We start from the raw sequence: 16818 nt of genomic DNA on the forward strand, positions 1-16818 counted from the left end.
TCCCTTTCAATGCCCCGTAAGGGAAGGGAAGCCCCGTGCCAGGAGGCGCACTGCACTTTTCAGAGATGCACACACATCGCTGCAGGAGTCTTTGTGAAGACCTTGGGACTCCCAGCTGCACCCCAGCAGGTAAAGCTATGTAAGCTGCCCTTTGGTTCCTTCTTGGACAAGCTCAAAATTATTTCTGCACAAAATCAGACCTGGCCTTTTACAAGGCAAAAAAAAAAAAAGTCTGCCTTCCAATCACAAGGACATCCACTCAACCTCCGGAGCTGCCAGACCTGTGCCAGTCTGCAACTGTAGGCAACGTGAGCACTTGAGATGGATGTGCTGTTCTGTGCCAAAGCCGTTTCTGTAAGAGCAAACTTGAAGAAAATGTTTGCAGGAATTTTGTTTCCATCTATTGTTTCTTCATAATTATAGCTTTAGTGGTAATGGACAATTAGGTTCTGATGCTTCAGAGCGTGTCTGATGACAAGGGCTAGAGGAGACTCTTTTCCAAAGGTTACATGTGCCGCTACAAAATTATCTGCATTCTAATTTCTGTCAATAATCACACATCTGCCAGCAGTAAAAACAGGAGAGCAAATTCTATACAAGTGCCTTGGTGCAAGATGGACAAGTGACGACAGAGTGCCTTCTGCGCGATGGAAACCTTTACTGCTGGGACCCAAACAGTCAGACACCTTTGAAGTCTGTCTGCAAAGTGACTGACCAAACACAGGAGTACAATTCAGATGATGGCTGGATATGCTCTGCTGAAGTGTAAGTTGCTACTGAGCTGATGATCTCTGTGTATTTTGGCAACTGAAGAAAAAGTCTAGCCTGTGTCAGAACAAGGACTGCAGCCTCTCGTGGCCCTTTTTTCAGCAATCTGCAGAAACAGTATTTCTCTGGCAAAACAAGTGATATAGAATAGTATCTCCGTACAAAACTGATAACAAACACTGTAATTAATGATTTAAGAGTTGAGTCTATCCTTTCCAGCCCTGGAAAAAAAATTCAATCTAGGGGAAAAAAAAAAAAAACAACCACTGTTTATGTATTTAAATTTTATCTTTGCCCTTAGAAGTGCAGAAGCGCAGTTGCTACAGAAGCGGTGACCACCCTGATGCCCAGATTACAATTTGGTTTCGAAGTCAGATTTCTATTTGCAAGGCTCCTGAAAGGCTCAGTCCAACAGAAACATCACTGAAGTGTCTGAAAAACGCCAAAGGCTAAAAGCTTCACAAAACGCAGCATTATCAAAAGGAAATGGACTGGTTTTTAAAATCATACCCTAGCGATAACAGCCGGTTTCAACAGCCCTTGCTGCTTCCAGAGCCTCAGACTACAGCCCCTCTCATCCCAAGAGCCTGTTTCAGCCACCAGCTCACAGGTTACTGCAGATGAGGGACGCACACAGCACCGTTTCCCAGACAGTGCCATACTGCACGAGAGAACAACGGCAATTGTTAGGTGCCCAGCAAAACAGTGCGGGTCCTCTGAACAGGGACCAGAGCTACTTGTTTATTTTGAACAGTAATTAAAGGCAATATATGAACGCTCTTGGTAGCAAGAATCAAAACAAAATCTGTGTGTCCAGCAAATTCATGGAGTTTATAATTTGGAATAAGTCACTACACACAATTCTCCACTCGTTATGCTGTTACTGCAACCATCTTCTTCTTCGTTCAGTTCTGCGGACTTGAACCCCCCTCAGGGCAGCAATTATTTGCATTCATGTTTAACAATTTAGTTGGGTGCTACCGCAGCATAAATATTTACTATTGCTGAGGAGTAAACAGTCCCTCTCCAGCTGCAAACCTCATGCACGCCAGTAAGTGCTCGGGGCAGTGCCCCTGAGGCCAAAGCAATGCAGAAAGTGCGATAATGTTGGCTCATGAGCGCATTAATACCGTTGCAGAGAGAGGGGAAAAAGGACCAAAAGAGATTTGAGCTGCTTAGCTGGCAGATGGCTACAAGTATAAACTAAAAAAACACAGTGGAGACTTTTAAAGCTAAAAAAGTGGACAGAATGTATAAGATCCAACGTTTTTGCTGGGAAAATGATTATGAAGGGATGGCTACTCGATCTATTCCATCTTTTAAAATTACAGACTCCTGATGGCGTCCTTCCTTGCAGAAAACAAACAAAATTGTGAAAGCTCTGTTTAACTCAAGTTCTAGCTATTTTCTACAAACATTCAATAAAGTTTTTTGGATTTGTCTTGGCCTTTGCACAAGGTTATTCTTCGTTTCCTACTGTGCCCTCTTGGGCTTTATATCCCACCACATCCTTAAAAAAAAAAAGATCTGAAGTACCAACCCACAAGAACATGTGACAACTCATGAAACAACTTCACACGTACCCTCTCAAAAACGATATTGCTGCATTTAAAAAAAATGCTTAATCTTAATTTTAAAACACTTCATACACTGCCTCTCCTGGTTTTTAGTTTCACAAAGCTGAGCTTTGAAGACTGCTTCAAGTCTCTGCTCACGAAGAGTGCTCACACAGTTAATGCCAGAAGTCTCCTTTCAGAATTTTTGTTGCATAAGACTATGTCATCAACAAAACACATTTTACACACTTACTTGCAGAGTATTTACCACGACTGGACTTTAACTCTACTTGGGGTATATAACATAAAGTAAATAGCAAAATTAATAGTTTTGGGAGGAACAACAGGACTACATGGTGGTCAGGAATAAGATTAAACCAAATATCCGAAGTTCAGAGATGACAGACACGCAGTGATTTTCAGAGAAAAGCCAAGTGAAATTTACATTTCAATGTCTTAATTAGACTTCACTTAAAAAGAACAGTGAACTGGGCACTTATTTCCTTTGTTTTCCTTCTCGCTTTTAACCAACAGCTATTTTAACTCAGAAAAATTTATTGATAATTATCTGCAATATAATTTCTCTGCAAGTGCATTTGGAAATTAAACATCACAGACCCGCATCAGGTCTGCATCACAGACCAGCAGTAATCAACCGTACACCACCAAGGGTATAGGCGTATTTCCTTTCCAAGGAAACGATTACAAAAAATGTCTTTACCTGTTGCATGCAGGGTCTGTAACAAATACAGAACCTTAAGATCCAAGTCAAAGTTAACACCATTGGTATGGAGGCACCATATCCTCAACTGCTTTTGAAATGGACAAACCAATTACCACTCATATTATCAAATTCTTTGCTTCACACTTTGGATAAAATTAGTTTTAAGGTCCTTTGGATCCTTAAGAGACTCCCAGTGGTGAAATGCTGACAATACCCTCCAGCAACTCCCCACCTCACTTTAGATAAAATTACTGAAGAGGAAGAGGCCCGGGTTGGGTTTTCTACAGCTGGGCTTTTTGTAAACTGAAAGTCCCCATAGAATCTGATTCCCTTGTGCCGCTGGAATTCAGCGGAGCAGAATGCAAGGGACAGTATGCTCTGAAGTATCAGCTACCACTTCAACGTGAGGCATTTCAGTTCAGATGGATAGCTTGAATACTACTGCTATAAAGCAATGCATTTCGTTGTGTCTCTTCCCGCGTTCAGCTGGGTGCAACCTTACTGAAAGCTTCTTCCGGCTGTAAGTTTCAACATTTACACATTTTACATGCTGAAAGCTCTTTTTTTTTTTTTTTTTTGGAATAAAAGCCTTCATTTGAACTGAAGAGGAAAATCAAGTGAAATGTCACAGAAATGCAAATTTTCTGGGCTTATGAATCATGAAAGCCTTGTACACATCTGACAAATCAAGTCACTTAGTAAAAACAATGCTTACCAGTGTTGTAGGCAGTAGGCATGGCCGAATACACCAGTCCCTGCGGAGGCAAGCTTGGAGTTGTCACAGACACCACAGGGGTAGCAAGAGGCTGTGTAGACTGAGAACTACTTATCCTTTGGGTATTCTATAAATGATTAAAAATAACATGTCTTGTGAGATATCAGTTAGAACAATGGAAAACTATGTGCTAATATAAAAATAGCATTTGATTAAAATGTGTTTCTTTGCTTTCTATTTTAGTAAAGAACACGTACTTTTTATCAGGATAAATTTTCTAAACAAACCAAAACATTTCAAGACTCAACCAAAAATTATCTTGGCTAACAGAAATTAAAAATTAAGACTCAGTGGTCCCCCTTCTGTGCATGCAGATTTCATCAGTGTTAATTTGAGTTGTAGGACATAAATAAATGCAATTTCTTAGTGATATGCACAACAATTCTCAGAAGTTCTTAAGTGATTTAAAGAGTTTTAAGCCATATTTTTAAAGAGGATTGAATGCAGATGGCGAGGTGCAGTTCCATTTGAAAAGAGACTCCCACTTTCCAGTTGGTTATCAGATTTTCAAATTTTGGCTGCCAGCTTTGACACTGTGCTGACTACACCTGTCCTGAAAGGAGATCTTATACATTTCTGTTGATAAGATCTCGGTGATAAAATAATCCTGCCGTTCCCATGGTTCCTGAGAAGCTGGTAAAGTACTTGTTATAAAGCAGATCCCTTTCAAAGCAAATGACATTTGACTTCACACTGAGCAACTATGCTTTTTGACAGGAAAAACAGCTGAACTACATTGTCTCAGATTATCTGTTCTAACTGTAGGCGTGAAGAGTCTGTCTTTGCCACATACTGCAATGAACATCTGTAGCAAACATATCACTCAAATTAAGCTCTTCAACTAAATTTGCTGTTTCGAAAACCTTACATTAAACATTGCGCTGAATACCACCAGACAGAAAAGCTGCTCTGTCACAGAACGTGCCGCTCTTCATGGAGGCAACTTCAAGTGCAGCAATGCCACGTTTTGATTTTTAAACAAGAGATGCTTACCCTTACCTACAGAAGGCTTAGTGTCCCTTTCTCTACTCTCTGTATTTCTACATTCTCAAAGAAGCACTCTGGATTAAGGGAGCTAGATTTCAAATTGCTTAGTATGCTTTTAAAGCAAGCCTCCCTGAAAAAAAGTATTTGCTGTAAGCACAGCGTTTTTTCATCTCTTCGGTGGAATTTCATTTCCTAGCTTTAAAAGAATGAAGCTGCTAGGACTTGTTCTCATTTAGGACAGGCATATGAGCACTTCAGTATCTGCAGTACCTTTTTTTTTTTTCCTCTACTCTGATCTTGAGAGAGTGAGCAGCATTACAACTCACAATTCTCTTCATAATAATGGGATGAGCAGGTACAGAAACATGGCTCTATTCAAATTTAAGCTAAAACTTACGAAGATGAATTGAGGGCTATCAATCCCCGGCTTTTATCCTTCCAGTTTAAAAAAAAAAAACCCACACCACAGCTACCATATTAAAATGGTAGATTAAAGTGGAAGATTAAAATCTTCCACTGGCTACCACCTTCTGATCTGTTTTGTCTCGACGCTGCAGAAAGCCCACCTCTGGGCCCGGTAAGACTTCGGCATTTGTTCAGCAGATGTACCCACTCTGCTTCACAGGTCCCAGATTTCAAAGCCCAAAAGTCACAAAGAAAGTCCCACTGATCTTCTGTGCAATTTATCCTTCTAAATCACTTATGTACTTCTGAAAATCTCCACTAGCCCGAGTTGCTCTGGCAGAAAGGTATGTTATTAGAGCAGATTTCTGTCTGTCAGGAATTGACCTTTTTCCAAAGCTTTCTTGGATGGCAGCCTATAAAGTTGGGATTACAGTATAATGGAAAAGTTAGGAGTATACTGGGAAACAATCCAGACCAAAGGATTTCCCCTTGGGATTTTTATTTATTTATTTATTTTGAGTGGCTAATAAAGGTGGTTTATTTCTAAATAGAATTCCTGAACACTCAGTCAAGCAAGGACACCGAGAAGTACCTACTATTTGTTGTACCTGGGAGTCAGCCAATTGAAGACTTGTGACAGCCTTCAGAATTTTTTTTTTAAGCTGGTGCAAATAATAGCAGGAACAGGAAGAGCTGGATACCTTCGTTTCCTGCTACGCTACCGGTGCTATCTCTGGTTTTCGTCTTCTGTGCTCGGTTCCAACCGCACAGAACGAGCGCTCACAGCCACGATTTGGAACGGCTGTCTAGCGCTAAATTTAGCATCAGAAATGAGCATAATAAGCAAGATTACAGGTATACTTCGGATTGCTTTGCCATGTTTAAGAGCCTTTAAGGAAGGCATTACTGGCTTTCCTTTGTGTGCCTCTCCCCTAGCAGCGGAGCCCACCTGAGAGCCACTAGAGGGCCCACGCTGCACGCAGAACCCGCACCTCGGCCCCTCTCCACCACGTCTCGGCATTTCACAGGGCAGAGCACGGCAGCTTTAGCTGGTAGCAATGCCTTAATTCAACTGCTTTTGAATAATTCCAATTTCTGACATGTATGCAACGCTGCTTGATTAAGTGTTCCTATGTTGACCTAAAGCTCTATTTCTTGCCCTGGAAACCGGACGTTGCTCTATAGAAGCGAGGATGTGCATGACAGCTGTTTGGAACTGCTCAATTAGCAAGTCATTCCGATAAACCTTAAAGACTTCAATACTACATTTCAAAAATCATTTCTCCTTGCTTTCTTAAGTCTATTGCTCACGTTTAAGGTAAAAATCAACCAACAGCATGCATTTATTAAGAAGTGTATGCAAGTCACTACATTGTCCATGCTTTCATGCAATTAGAGCCTCATATTAGCAACAGGTCCATGTTCAAAACCACATCAAGTTATACAATCTGCAGAATTCTTTGTCTATCTTTACAATTGCACTCTGTTGCAGCACCTTCTGCATGGTTCGTGCTACGGCAGCTAAACAATTTGCAAATTGCTCTAAAAATAAGTTATGAATTATTTCAGCCTTACGTTATTTTCCAGACAGAATGCCAAATGTTAAAACCTTTTGGAAAAAAAAAAAAAAAAAAGAAAAACACGAATCCCAAGAGTTTCCTTTCAAAACCAGAATCTTTCCACTGGAAAAAAGGTAGAATAATTCATTTTGCAATTCTCTACTCCTTTCAGTAAACAGGGAACACCCCTGTGGTTTGATAATCTCACGCAGGATGAAATAATTCCGAACTCCAAAAAGGTGACCTCACCAGCAATGATGTAATCTCCATGAAAATAAGTAATACATGGCTTGTGTTACTATCTGAAGAACTTCATGAGTGAAGCCACTTTCTAAAAATATTTCAATAATTTAGGGAATAAGTGGTTATTTATTTTACAAACAACAATAATAAAGACCATTAAACATCCTATACACATGGACAGTTACTCTGTAAGGCTCTTTTCCAATGTTCCCTCCAAGAAAAACAGAAATTATTTCAGAAAAAAAGGAAGTTTACAAATAGAAAATGCTGGACTTTGGATGCGTATTCAACTTGAATTGGTCAGGTTTTGAGTTTGATCAAACAAACGTATTTCAGTCTGCTAGCAAGGGAACACTGGAATTCTTTAAAATATTTAATGAAACTACAGTTTAGAAGAACTGTAGTAAAAGAAGTTTTCAGCATCTTGCTCTCTCTCATCAAACAGGAGCCCAAACTCACCAACTCCAATTCATCCTCCTCCGACTGTACTCAGCAAACAAGAGGGATAACAGAGTTACTAAAAATAGCATTGCTTTCAAAAATGAAAGAGAAAGTCACGTTTGTGCGTCTGGATTTTTATTTAATTAATAATGTGAATTTGCCACCTGAATCTGTAAATAATACTACTACAAGTTACAATACGGTATGCAACTTAAGTCACTTAATAAAAGATGTATTGAAAAAACACTTTGACAAATCAGTGCAGAAAGAGCTTCATAAAAACAGGGACACAACCACACATGGACATCATACACAGATATGTAACACAGCAGTTTCTGGCTGGACTGATGCAATGCATATTCAGCTAAGTAAAAAAATATTTTTCATATATAATCGTAATGCCATCCCAGCATCTCTACTCTGAAATCTCCTTCCCATTTCCCCAGAAAGACAAAAAATAAATTGAATTTTAAGTTGTTCTTGACAACAGTAAGTAGGTACTGTACACTACTTACACTAGAACTGCATTAACAAGATGCTCTTCTTGTATCTATTTCTAATTAATTTTAAAAAATATTCTCCACTTTAAAAAACAGCCAGTGTATTTCCTATGTTTTCTACACTTCAGCATTCCTGAAAAAATAAAATAAACCCTAAAGCTTGATGAATCATTACTCTGAGGATAATTGTAACTTTTGTTACTTGGATTCACGTCGTATTATTCATCATGAATGCCAGTAACAAATGTAAGCACTTGTGGTATCTTAAAAACAAACACAAATTATTCAGAGAGTACTCTTATTGTTTATATCCTGCTCCTCCTGGTTATGGTTCATTCCTCCATACACAGAAAACAGAGAATATGCACATAGATGTCTCAGATTTCTACGTGACAGGGAAAGAGTAAGGCCAAAGGATTTGGTCAACCAAATTAAAGGAAAAACAGAGCAACTCTTCCTGACAGACCTGTTCTGGCCTCAGTGCTGTGGTTGCCTCACGCCTGACACGAAACTTGTGTGCTATGCTAAACCGAGGCTGAACAAACATTATTACCAACATGCCAAACTGCATAGTAGCATTGAAAAGCACACAAATAGGCACTGAACGTGATCCTCATTACTCTTTTGTGTGCTCACTGAAGACAGGACACCCAACACAGGACACTATGCAACGCAAGTTGCATTCCAGCACGTCACACCACACAAGAGTTTCTCTCAGACCATCATTACCATTGAAGGTACACTTTACATCCCACAAACATCACCGCCCAGTAAAAAGAGGTGCAAGTGTGCTTAGGGGCACGTTAATAGCATTTACATTACCAATAAAACAGCTACTCCTGCACAGAATAATGCATAATCCTTGTTAAAACCCACATCCTCCAAACCAGCAAAGTTCTCCGTTCCCAGTCAGTGAGACATCAAAATAAAATCCCAATCTATGTCTCTGGGTTTGCACTCTAACCGCTTTTAGGTCAGATTGCTATTTTTTGCTTTAAAAAAAGGCTTTTCTATTACTGTAACTCATGGCAAGCAGATGAGATAGTGTCTCCCTGTGCAGACCACTTTGTTTTTACCCTACCCTAAAGAAAGCCACCTACAGAACAAATGTTTTGACTTACCAATGGCGGCATCATACCCTTGCTGGAGGGTGGGATGACAACACGGAGGTCTGGTTTGCGATTGTTCATTCCAAGGTTACCTCCTCCAGGTGGAGGTGGAGACTTTGTAGGCATGACTTTCCCTAAGCCATTCCCACCACCAGTAGTTCCGAGTAGGCTTGGCGAAGCTCGAGAATTCACAAACCCATTTCCTGAAAGAGGAAAAGAGAAAAAACAAATGTACCTCAGGATAAACGTGTCTCGAGAGAAGCTGCAATAGAAATTTTTGGTGCATGTACAAATTATGCACTATTTCTTTCGTTAAAATAATTATTAACTTCTCCAAGAGGAACAGTATAGAATAACCAGACAAAAACCACTTTCACCACAAGATCAATATATAAAGGCAGCATCACCTTAAGGGCACAATGTGGCAGCTTAGTTGCTGAGAAAAGCATACTGACAAAACTTTTTCCAATAACATTTGTTGTTTTTTTGTTGTTGTTGTTTCTCCCTTTTAAGTTTCTCCAGGCTGAGCTTGCAGGAAAGCATGTGCTTTTGCACAACCCCACCTCATCCCTACCGCCACCCCACACAGAACACAAACATTATCATGTTGTGGTCTCTGAGAATAAAAAGTCAGCTCCTGAAGCCTCTGTTTCTAAAATGGATGCTTCGAATGTCTTTAAGATCTGCAGGACTCCAGTATGTATTCAACAACAAAATCAATTTCAAGTCTCAAAAATATATACCGTCTGGTCATTATATTTAGCAACAGTAAGAAGAACAAATCCCTTCCCTTTGAATTCGTGCCAAGCCCTGGAAACAGATATACATGTCATTTACGTCCACTGATTTACTTTGCACAGGCCTTTGTCTCCCTTACTCCCAATACTCATTCCCAAGGAAAATTAGGCAAGCCCAATCCTACAAATCCTAAGCACAGCACTGAAATCTCCAAAACCTGAATTTGCTCAAAAACACAGGCCTTAGCTTATGTTCAGATCAGAAGAAAGTAACGCAGTGCTAAAACAACTAAGCGCATAGCACGCCATTTCCTGAACTGAAAAAAGCACCCATCATGTTACCTGGAATTCGTTTATCAGATTTTTCTTTAAGCCACATTCTAATGATTTTATCAGATTTATAGCAACAACTCCTTAAACGCTTGCAGCTTATTCAGCTTCAAATGAAAAAAAGTCGTTAAGCAACGGGATATTCCAACAGGGAACACTATGCTTCACACTACAGAACTTGTGTGTGCATATACATAAATACAATTCATGATAAAATTACGGTTACACTAATATTCCAGTACTGAAAGTGGCCTTTAGTCACAATTCAGGGGAAATTTTGTTACACAAAGTTCACTGTGTGGGAAATTCTCTTCTAATAGCCTGTAGTGCCATACTGGCATGAATTTTGTATTATTATTCTAATTTGAATAGGCCCCTGTGCCCAATCCAATTTTATTACATTAAGTACATGTTAATCTAAAAGCAATTAAAATGAGAAAGTTGTCAGTGTCACATTCTACCTTCTTTGGTAAAATTTCTAATGCCTTTAAACGCTTAGCAGGAACGAAGAACATGCATCAGTAGGAGAGCACAACGCTCAAGGCAGGTGACTGGTATGGGTAAGATCCTATGCTAAGGTATGGTGAGAACCTCGGTGTGAACTCTCCAGGAGGCTAATGAAGGAGTCTCTTCTATTAATTATCTTTGTTACACGGTGGGGGAACTGCCAAATGCAGTCCTCATCTGTTCCCTCCCCACTCTGAGTAGAATCCTATATATTATTTTATAAATTTAGTATGTGAAAAAGCAAAGATTGATATAAGAATAACAAATCCCTCATGCTGATCTGGAGATGTTCTATGGAGTTTTATAAAGGTCTTTTGGAAACCAAGTCGTTGCTAAATATTTTGCAAGAAAAAACTGTACATGGATGGAGTGTACTGAAATTTACAACCACAGAATTCTTGTTCACATATGGATGAGCAGAAAATTCACAACTTTCCAGTTTGGATTTCGAATTACGGACCCGCTTGCTCTGTGAATTTGTTACTGTGCCAGAAGCCTGGCCACACATGAATGATCAGATATGTCCCTTGTTTTTCAAGGGAAACAGAGCAAGAACAAGTTCTTATAATTTAATATTTTCCTGAAGGACTTGTATGGGAGATATGGGAATCAGTATTCTGAGAATTCTACCATTTTACTCAGAAGTCAGGCAGGAAAGAAAGGATACAGTGACAGCAGAAAGAAAAAGCTTTTTGTGGCAGTGTTCCTCCTTAAAAACCACAGCAAAAACATCTTTCATGGTTAAAGTGTCTACATTCTTCAACGAAAAACAGCAGAATTTATTGGGATGCTTTATGTTAGCGATAAAATTCAGCTAAAGTGGATGGAAAGCTTGCTTGGAGTGGAGAATACATAATGGAGCTAAATATACACTTCAGTGCTAGGAGAAAATTGGTAACTTTTTGTCATGGGTTAGAAGAGAGTTGCAGGAGCTCCGGGCAAAAAAAAAAAAAAAAGAAAAAAAAAGAACGAACCACACACACACAGAAACAATCTACACAGAACTGGTTTATTTCCAAATCACTACTGCAGGTGTCTGGGTTGATTTACGTGGCTAGGACAGAAAAATGAAGCAAAAGAGTGTGCAGAACAAGTATGGAGACAGGGCAATTATAACGGAGGGAGAGAGTGCACACACTCCAGGTCACACAGAAAAAACAACCGAAAAAGAAACCAAGTTCTGTGCTGTGCCTTAAGATTCCTGAAAGTGCGAGACAGCTTTGTTAGATAGGTGTGTATCCATACCCATCCGCTGTAAATGAACATACACATTAATTATGAAGAGCCTACACAGCATCACATTGCAAGGCAGATCTCACACAATGGACAGAGAAGAAGTGAATAAGGAAAAAGATGCAAAGGAGCAGAAATTATTTGAAAACAATATCTATACAAGTCTGACAAACTGTTACAGTGTCCACCATTTTATCAAAATTACAGTATATTTAAAGCCCTTACCGTAATAACAAAGGAAAGTTGGTGCTTTCAACTAATAATAAATAGCATTTTACTGCTCGCTAGGCTGTCAGGACTTTTACATGCCAATGCTGCAGTGTCTGCGTTGTATTTGAAACTTGAGAACAATAACACTTCTTAGAAACAATGGACTTCTGTATCACATTTTCGCCTCTCCTCTGATACCATTTCCTGTCCTCTGTTTTCAAGTATTTCAGTAGCTCATGTGTTAAATCTGGACAGTGTCTTTCTTCCACACCCAATACAGTCATTTCCTGCAACCCTTATTACAAGGCTCTGCCAATCCTTCAGAAACATTTCATGCTTTTATTGGTGCTGTCAAAAACAACAAACTCCTTGCCATTGCCTTCTCTGGGCAATACCATTCGGCAGCAGGGCAGAGTCAAGCATTTGTTCTGTCAAAAGCCAGAGCACTTTTTAAAAACAGAGTATGAGTGTTTAGAAAAAATATTTATTAAGAATGGGATAAAAAATGTCAAAAGTGTACAGTTGTAGGGGTATTGATCTAACAGAAGCATTTTGCTGGATGTTCTAAGTATCTTATTTTTAAGAACTGCTGAAGTATATATATCTATTATTTGAAGAACCAGATGCTGTGGCTGCAGTAAGACTGTAGAATATTAATATTTAATAGGAAATTTAAAGCATTTTCTCCTGTTAAAGATTACAAGTTAAGAGTGAAAGGATAACTAAAAGCATGGCATTTCTTCGAGTAAGGTCAGGAGCCAGAAAAAGATAATGATTACAGGATGATGCAATTGTTAGGCAGCTTGCCAAACTGAGGCTTTAATAACCCCATAAATTCTACTTACTATGCTGTATAATACAGAAACTGTATCCACCACACCTACCATACATCTTCCCCCAAATACAATTATTTTATGTTTTAAAAACATCACGAAACTGAAAAATGGAAACAGAATATTAAATCCTGTGCAAGTGTAAATTAAGACTACTGTTTTCACTTCCACCACAACAGTTTTATTTAACTCCGAGTTTTTTAAGCACAGCCACAAAAGCATTTTCAAAACACGTATTTGGAAAAATGAAACCAAGGCAAAGATGATAAACTAAATTATATGAATCATTTTAAACAAAGATTAAAATAACTCAAGTAGATTTTTATGATAATAAGCATTGCCAATGGACATCAGCCCCCTTCTTGCTTAGTCAGTGACTAATTTTGAAATAATTTTCTGAAGCTTAATTTTAAAACCCAGCTATTTCAACAACTGTATACCCTGCCTTCAGAAACGTAACACAGCTTAATCTCATTTATTGTCCTACAGTCCAAGATGCAGCTTTCAATTACATGAGCCAGACTCATATTTCACTGTATAAATCGCATCAGCTGAAACAATGAACACACGTGGCTGGAAAGTACTGCATGTTCTTATTACTACTCAAGGAATAAATTATAGTCATTGATGCCATTAATCTTTTTTTTTTGTCATTCACCTTTGGAAAAACTAAATGGTTGCACACAGTTCTGAAAAATAATCATGGGCAAGGAGCTAAGCGATATAAGGCTAAGCAAAAATGAAAACGGTAGCAAATAAATATTTATGCAAATGACATCATGTAATCTGACAAAAGGCACACGATTAGGAGCAAACTGAAAACAGTTTGCAATAAGCCAAATCACAATGCATATAGAAGACCAGATAAAATCTATTTAAGAAAAATGTTTACATGTAGGACCTTGGAGGGGAGGTAGTTAGGGCTAGTTAGGAGGAGTTTTGAAACTAAATATAACAGTAGCATTTCTATGCGCATTATGCTCCATTTAATTGCATTTCTGAGTATGATACCTTCAAGGGGAAAAACCAACCTACAGCTGCAGTTCATACGATTTGCAGCTTTGCATAGAAATCACTGCCAGTTGTACAATAATTTCAAAAAGCCTAGTTCTCTGCTACCTTTGGAAAAACTTTATTGTAACACCTCAAGGAAGGTAGAATAAATGTATTTGCACAGATCTTTAAAGAATAATACTTCAGATAACACCAGTTACAAGTAAAGTATACCTTCAACATCAGCATAAGATTTTAAAACATCTAATATATAAGATTTATACTTCTAAAGGCAGTATTTTAGATAATAAAATACAGCAAAAAAACAACACATGGAAATGTCACAAAACTGAAAAAAAGTTTTAGAAGACTCGTTTTCAAGGTTCCTGGAATTTTTTTTCCTTAGGTTACATGGAAGGATAAGAGAATTTTCAGCAATGCTGACATTTAGATCAGCCTTCTTCAAGATGAGGGTTATTATTCAGAATGCAGTAGCAAAATTAAAAGCAGAATGCTTTTGCATCTAAATATTATGGAGAACAGAAGTGATATGTTCAGAAGATGTGTGATGTGGTATCCTGGGCAAGCTGACATTATACAAGTAGCTGATTCTAACCAGATCCCATGTACCTCTTCGTAAATCAGAAACTATGACAAGGCAATGTGAAATTTTAACAAAAAAATCTAGATGTGGTTCAGAGGCTGAAGTGATCACATGCTGATGTGTTGTTTCCAAGAATATTTTGCTACAATTAGAAAAACTCAAATGCTTTCCTCTACCAGCTTATTTTCCATGTCAATATTAGCCCATCATTTCTCATGAGCACATCTAATCAGAGGACGATGGACGGATCAAATTTTTTTTTTTTTTTTAAATGTGCTGACAACTGGGTCTGCATCTAGCAAAGGAGAAGGGTTCAGCGAACCAGCTGGTCTGCAGTCCACTTTCAGTAGTCTTCCTCGAGGAGAGCTTGGAAGCTGTAAGGTGCAAGGGTGAACAGGCTGCTCTCAGCGTTGTTCAGGCATCCTTCAACTTCTTCCTTAGAGAAGAGTGAAACACTGACTTGTATTTACCTGGGTAACCCTGAACATCAGAGCAAGGCAAAACATTATGCCAACACTACTGAGACTACAGAGCAAGAACCTTTGTCCACTACATTTTGGATCACTTGAACATCAATACAAGCTATGAAGTGAGGAACTGTGTCAAATGAAAGACTACCTCTGACAGATACTACCTGTCACACTACAGAGTAAGTACAGCAGACAAGTAGTACCACAGGTACAACCTTAAGCAGGAATTTGCTCAAGGTTTACAGCTGCTTTCCTAGGGCACAACGGTGCTAAGCTGTTTATCTGACACAGATGATACAAAATGGTGAGTTTGGGTGTGGGGCAGAGGGTGAAAGAAGTAATTCCTTCAGGAAGCCTTTGGTAGCATCAATCCAATTTTAAGCAAAACTCCTGCAAGAGGTAGTTTTTTTGTAGTTAGTCGTATACTTCTCATAAGGTGCTCTCTTTCATTTAAGAAGCAAAACAACATGAAGAGAAAGGTATGCGAAGAAAGATGTTTTGTTAATTGAAGCCTTTTGGGAACTGCCGCATATTGTTAGCTGTTTTGCTTACCAGACTTGTGAAAGACCAATCTGAAAGATCGTTTCATCCTTAGGCATGTAGAAAATGTCTCCCAATCAGACAAGCCCTCAAGATAAAACGAACCATTTACCGGTGTGGTCTTTTCACAGTCCCATCTCGATCCCTTTCTGGAAATGCACAAGGCAGGTTAACAGTTGCAAGCAAGCTGTTAATGCACCTCCGCGTAATTCTTCCTGATGTCATGGTATCATGGTAAAAGATGACACATGATCTAGATCGGCTCTTAGTAGGGATCCAGTAGCTCACAAGACACAGTTGTTCAAGCAGTTATATCCGTCAGCTCTAGTCCAAAGAAATTCAATACACATGAAGTTACTTCACATTCTCAGAACCTGAAGATTAGTGAGGATATTACAGAAGACGTGGATCCAGAATGAAGAGGAGAAATTCAGTATTCAAGACAACTGTATCTTTCTTATCCATTCTTTCTGATGACAAAATCGAAAGAGGAAAGAATTTCCTAGATGAACAGGGTCCATACGCTGCATTACTGATTAGAAGGGCTACTTCACTGACAAAGAGACTTACAGACAGATTATATTGTGTCCCTGCAAGACTATAAAGACTCTCTCAACAGCTCCTTCAAAGTCACCGAGGACTGGGAAGTACTTTAGGAGCTCACCACAGTTCAAAGGTCTCAGGGTTTGTGTTTTTCATGAAACCTTAGCAATAAAGGCCACAGTCCCAAGTGGCAGCTCAGGTCTTTTGCATGGATCTCACTCAACACCATATGAAAAAGGCATTGGAGCAAAAGTAGAAATTGGTTAACAATGGTACTCCTTTTAAGCCTTTCCAATTTTTAGAGTTATCAAGAACGGGACAGCTTCAGTGACAGTGCACTTCATTGACAAATACCACCAAATCTACTGGAACATAGTGAAGCAGACCTCCTTGTGACAAATTTGAAGGTGATCTGTCCATCAAGTATCCTTTCAAAGTCAAAGAATCTCTCCCTTGTATTTGGTTATTCAGAGCAAGTGATGGTTTGCGTGGGTAACAGAATCCACACCCTTTGGAAAGGAATAATAAAGCCATGCAGCATGCATTCAAACCATGATGATCTTGATAACAAATAGCAAACTGTACACACGCTGGGGATACTGGATTGTTGAAGTATATTAGATGCCCATCACAAACTGAACAGGGTTAATTAACACTGATCATGGACAACAGCATCATGAAAATTCTAGCTCCAAAATATCTAATTAACAGAAAAAAATGAATTAGCTCAAAAGCAAAGACAAACGTAGAA

General features: G+C 38.9%; 1 protein-coding gene across 7 annotated transcripts in view; it reads right to left on the minus strand.

Annotated features, from left to right (window-relative positions):
• MEF2A (myocyte enhancer factor 2A) overlaps positions 1 to 16818 on the minus strand; it is an 87881-nt gene that overhangs the window by 5988 nt on the left and 65075 nt on the right. For 4 of the 7 annotated variants that reach the window (XM_067003682.1, XM_067003684.1, XM_067003685.1 and 1 more), the window contains 3 exons: positions 9080 to 9270; positions 7477 to 7500; positions 3764 to 3890 (listed from right to left, as the gene is read on the minus strand). In XM_067003682.1, the coding sequence (XP_066859783.1) occupies positions 3764 to 3890; positions 7477 to 7500; positions 9080 to 9270 (342 nt within the window). The remainder of the gene's footprint in view (positions 1 to 3763; positions 3891 to 7476; positions 7501 to 9079; positions 9271 to 16818) is intronic. The other 3 variants (XM_067003683.1, XM_067003686.1, XM_067003687.1) reach the window with 1 other exon arrangement.

This window comes from Anser cygnoides, chromosome 11, assembly GCF_040182565.1.
Source record: "Anser cygnoides isolate HZ-2024a breed goose chromosome 11, Taihu_goose_T2T_genome, whole genome shotgun sequence".
In the NCBI taxonomy this organism is placed as follows: Eukaryota; Metazoa; Chordata; class Aves; order Anseriformes; family Anatidae; genus Anser; species Anser cygnoides.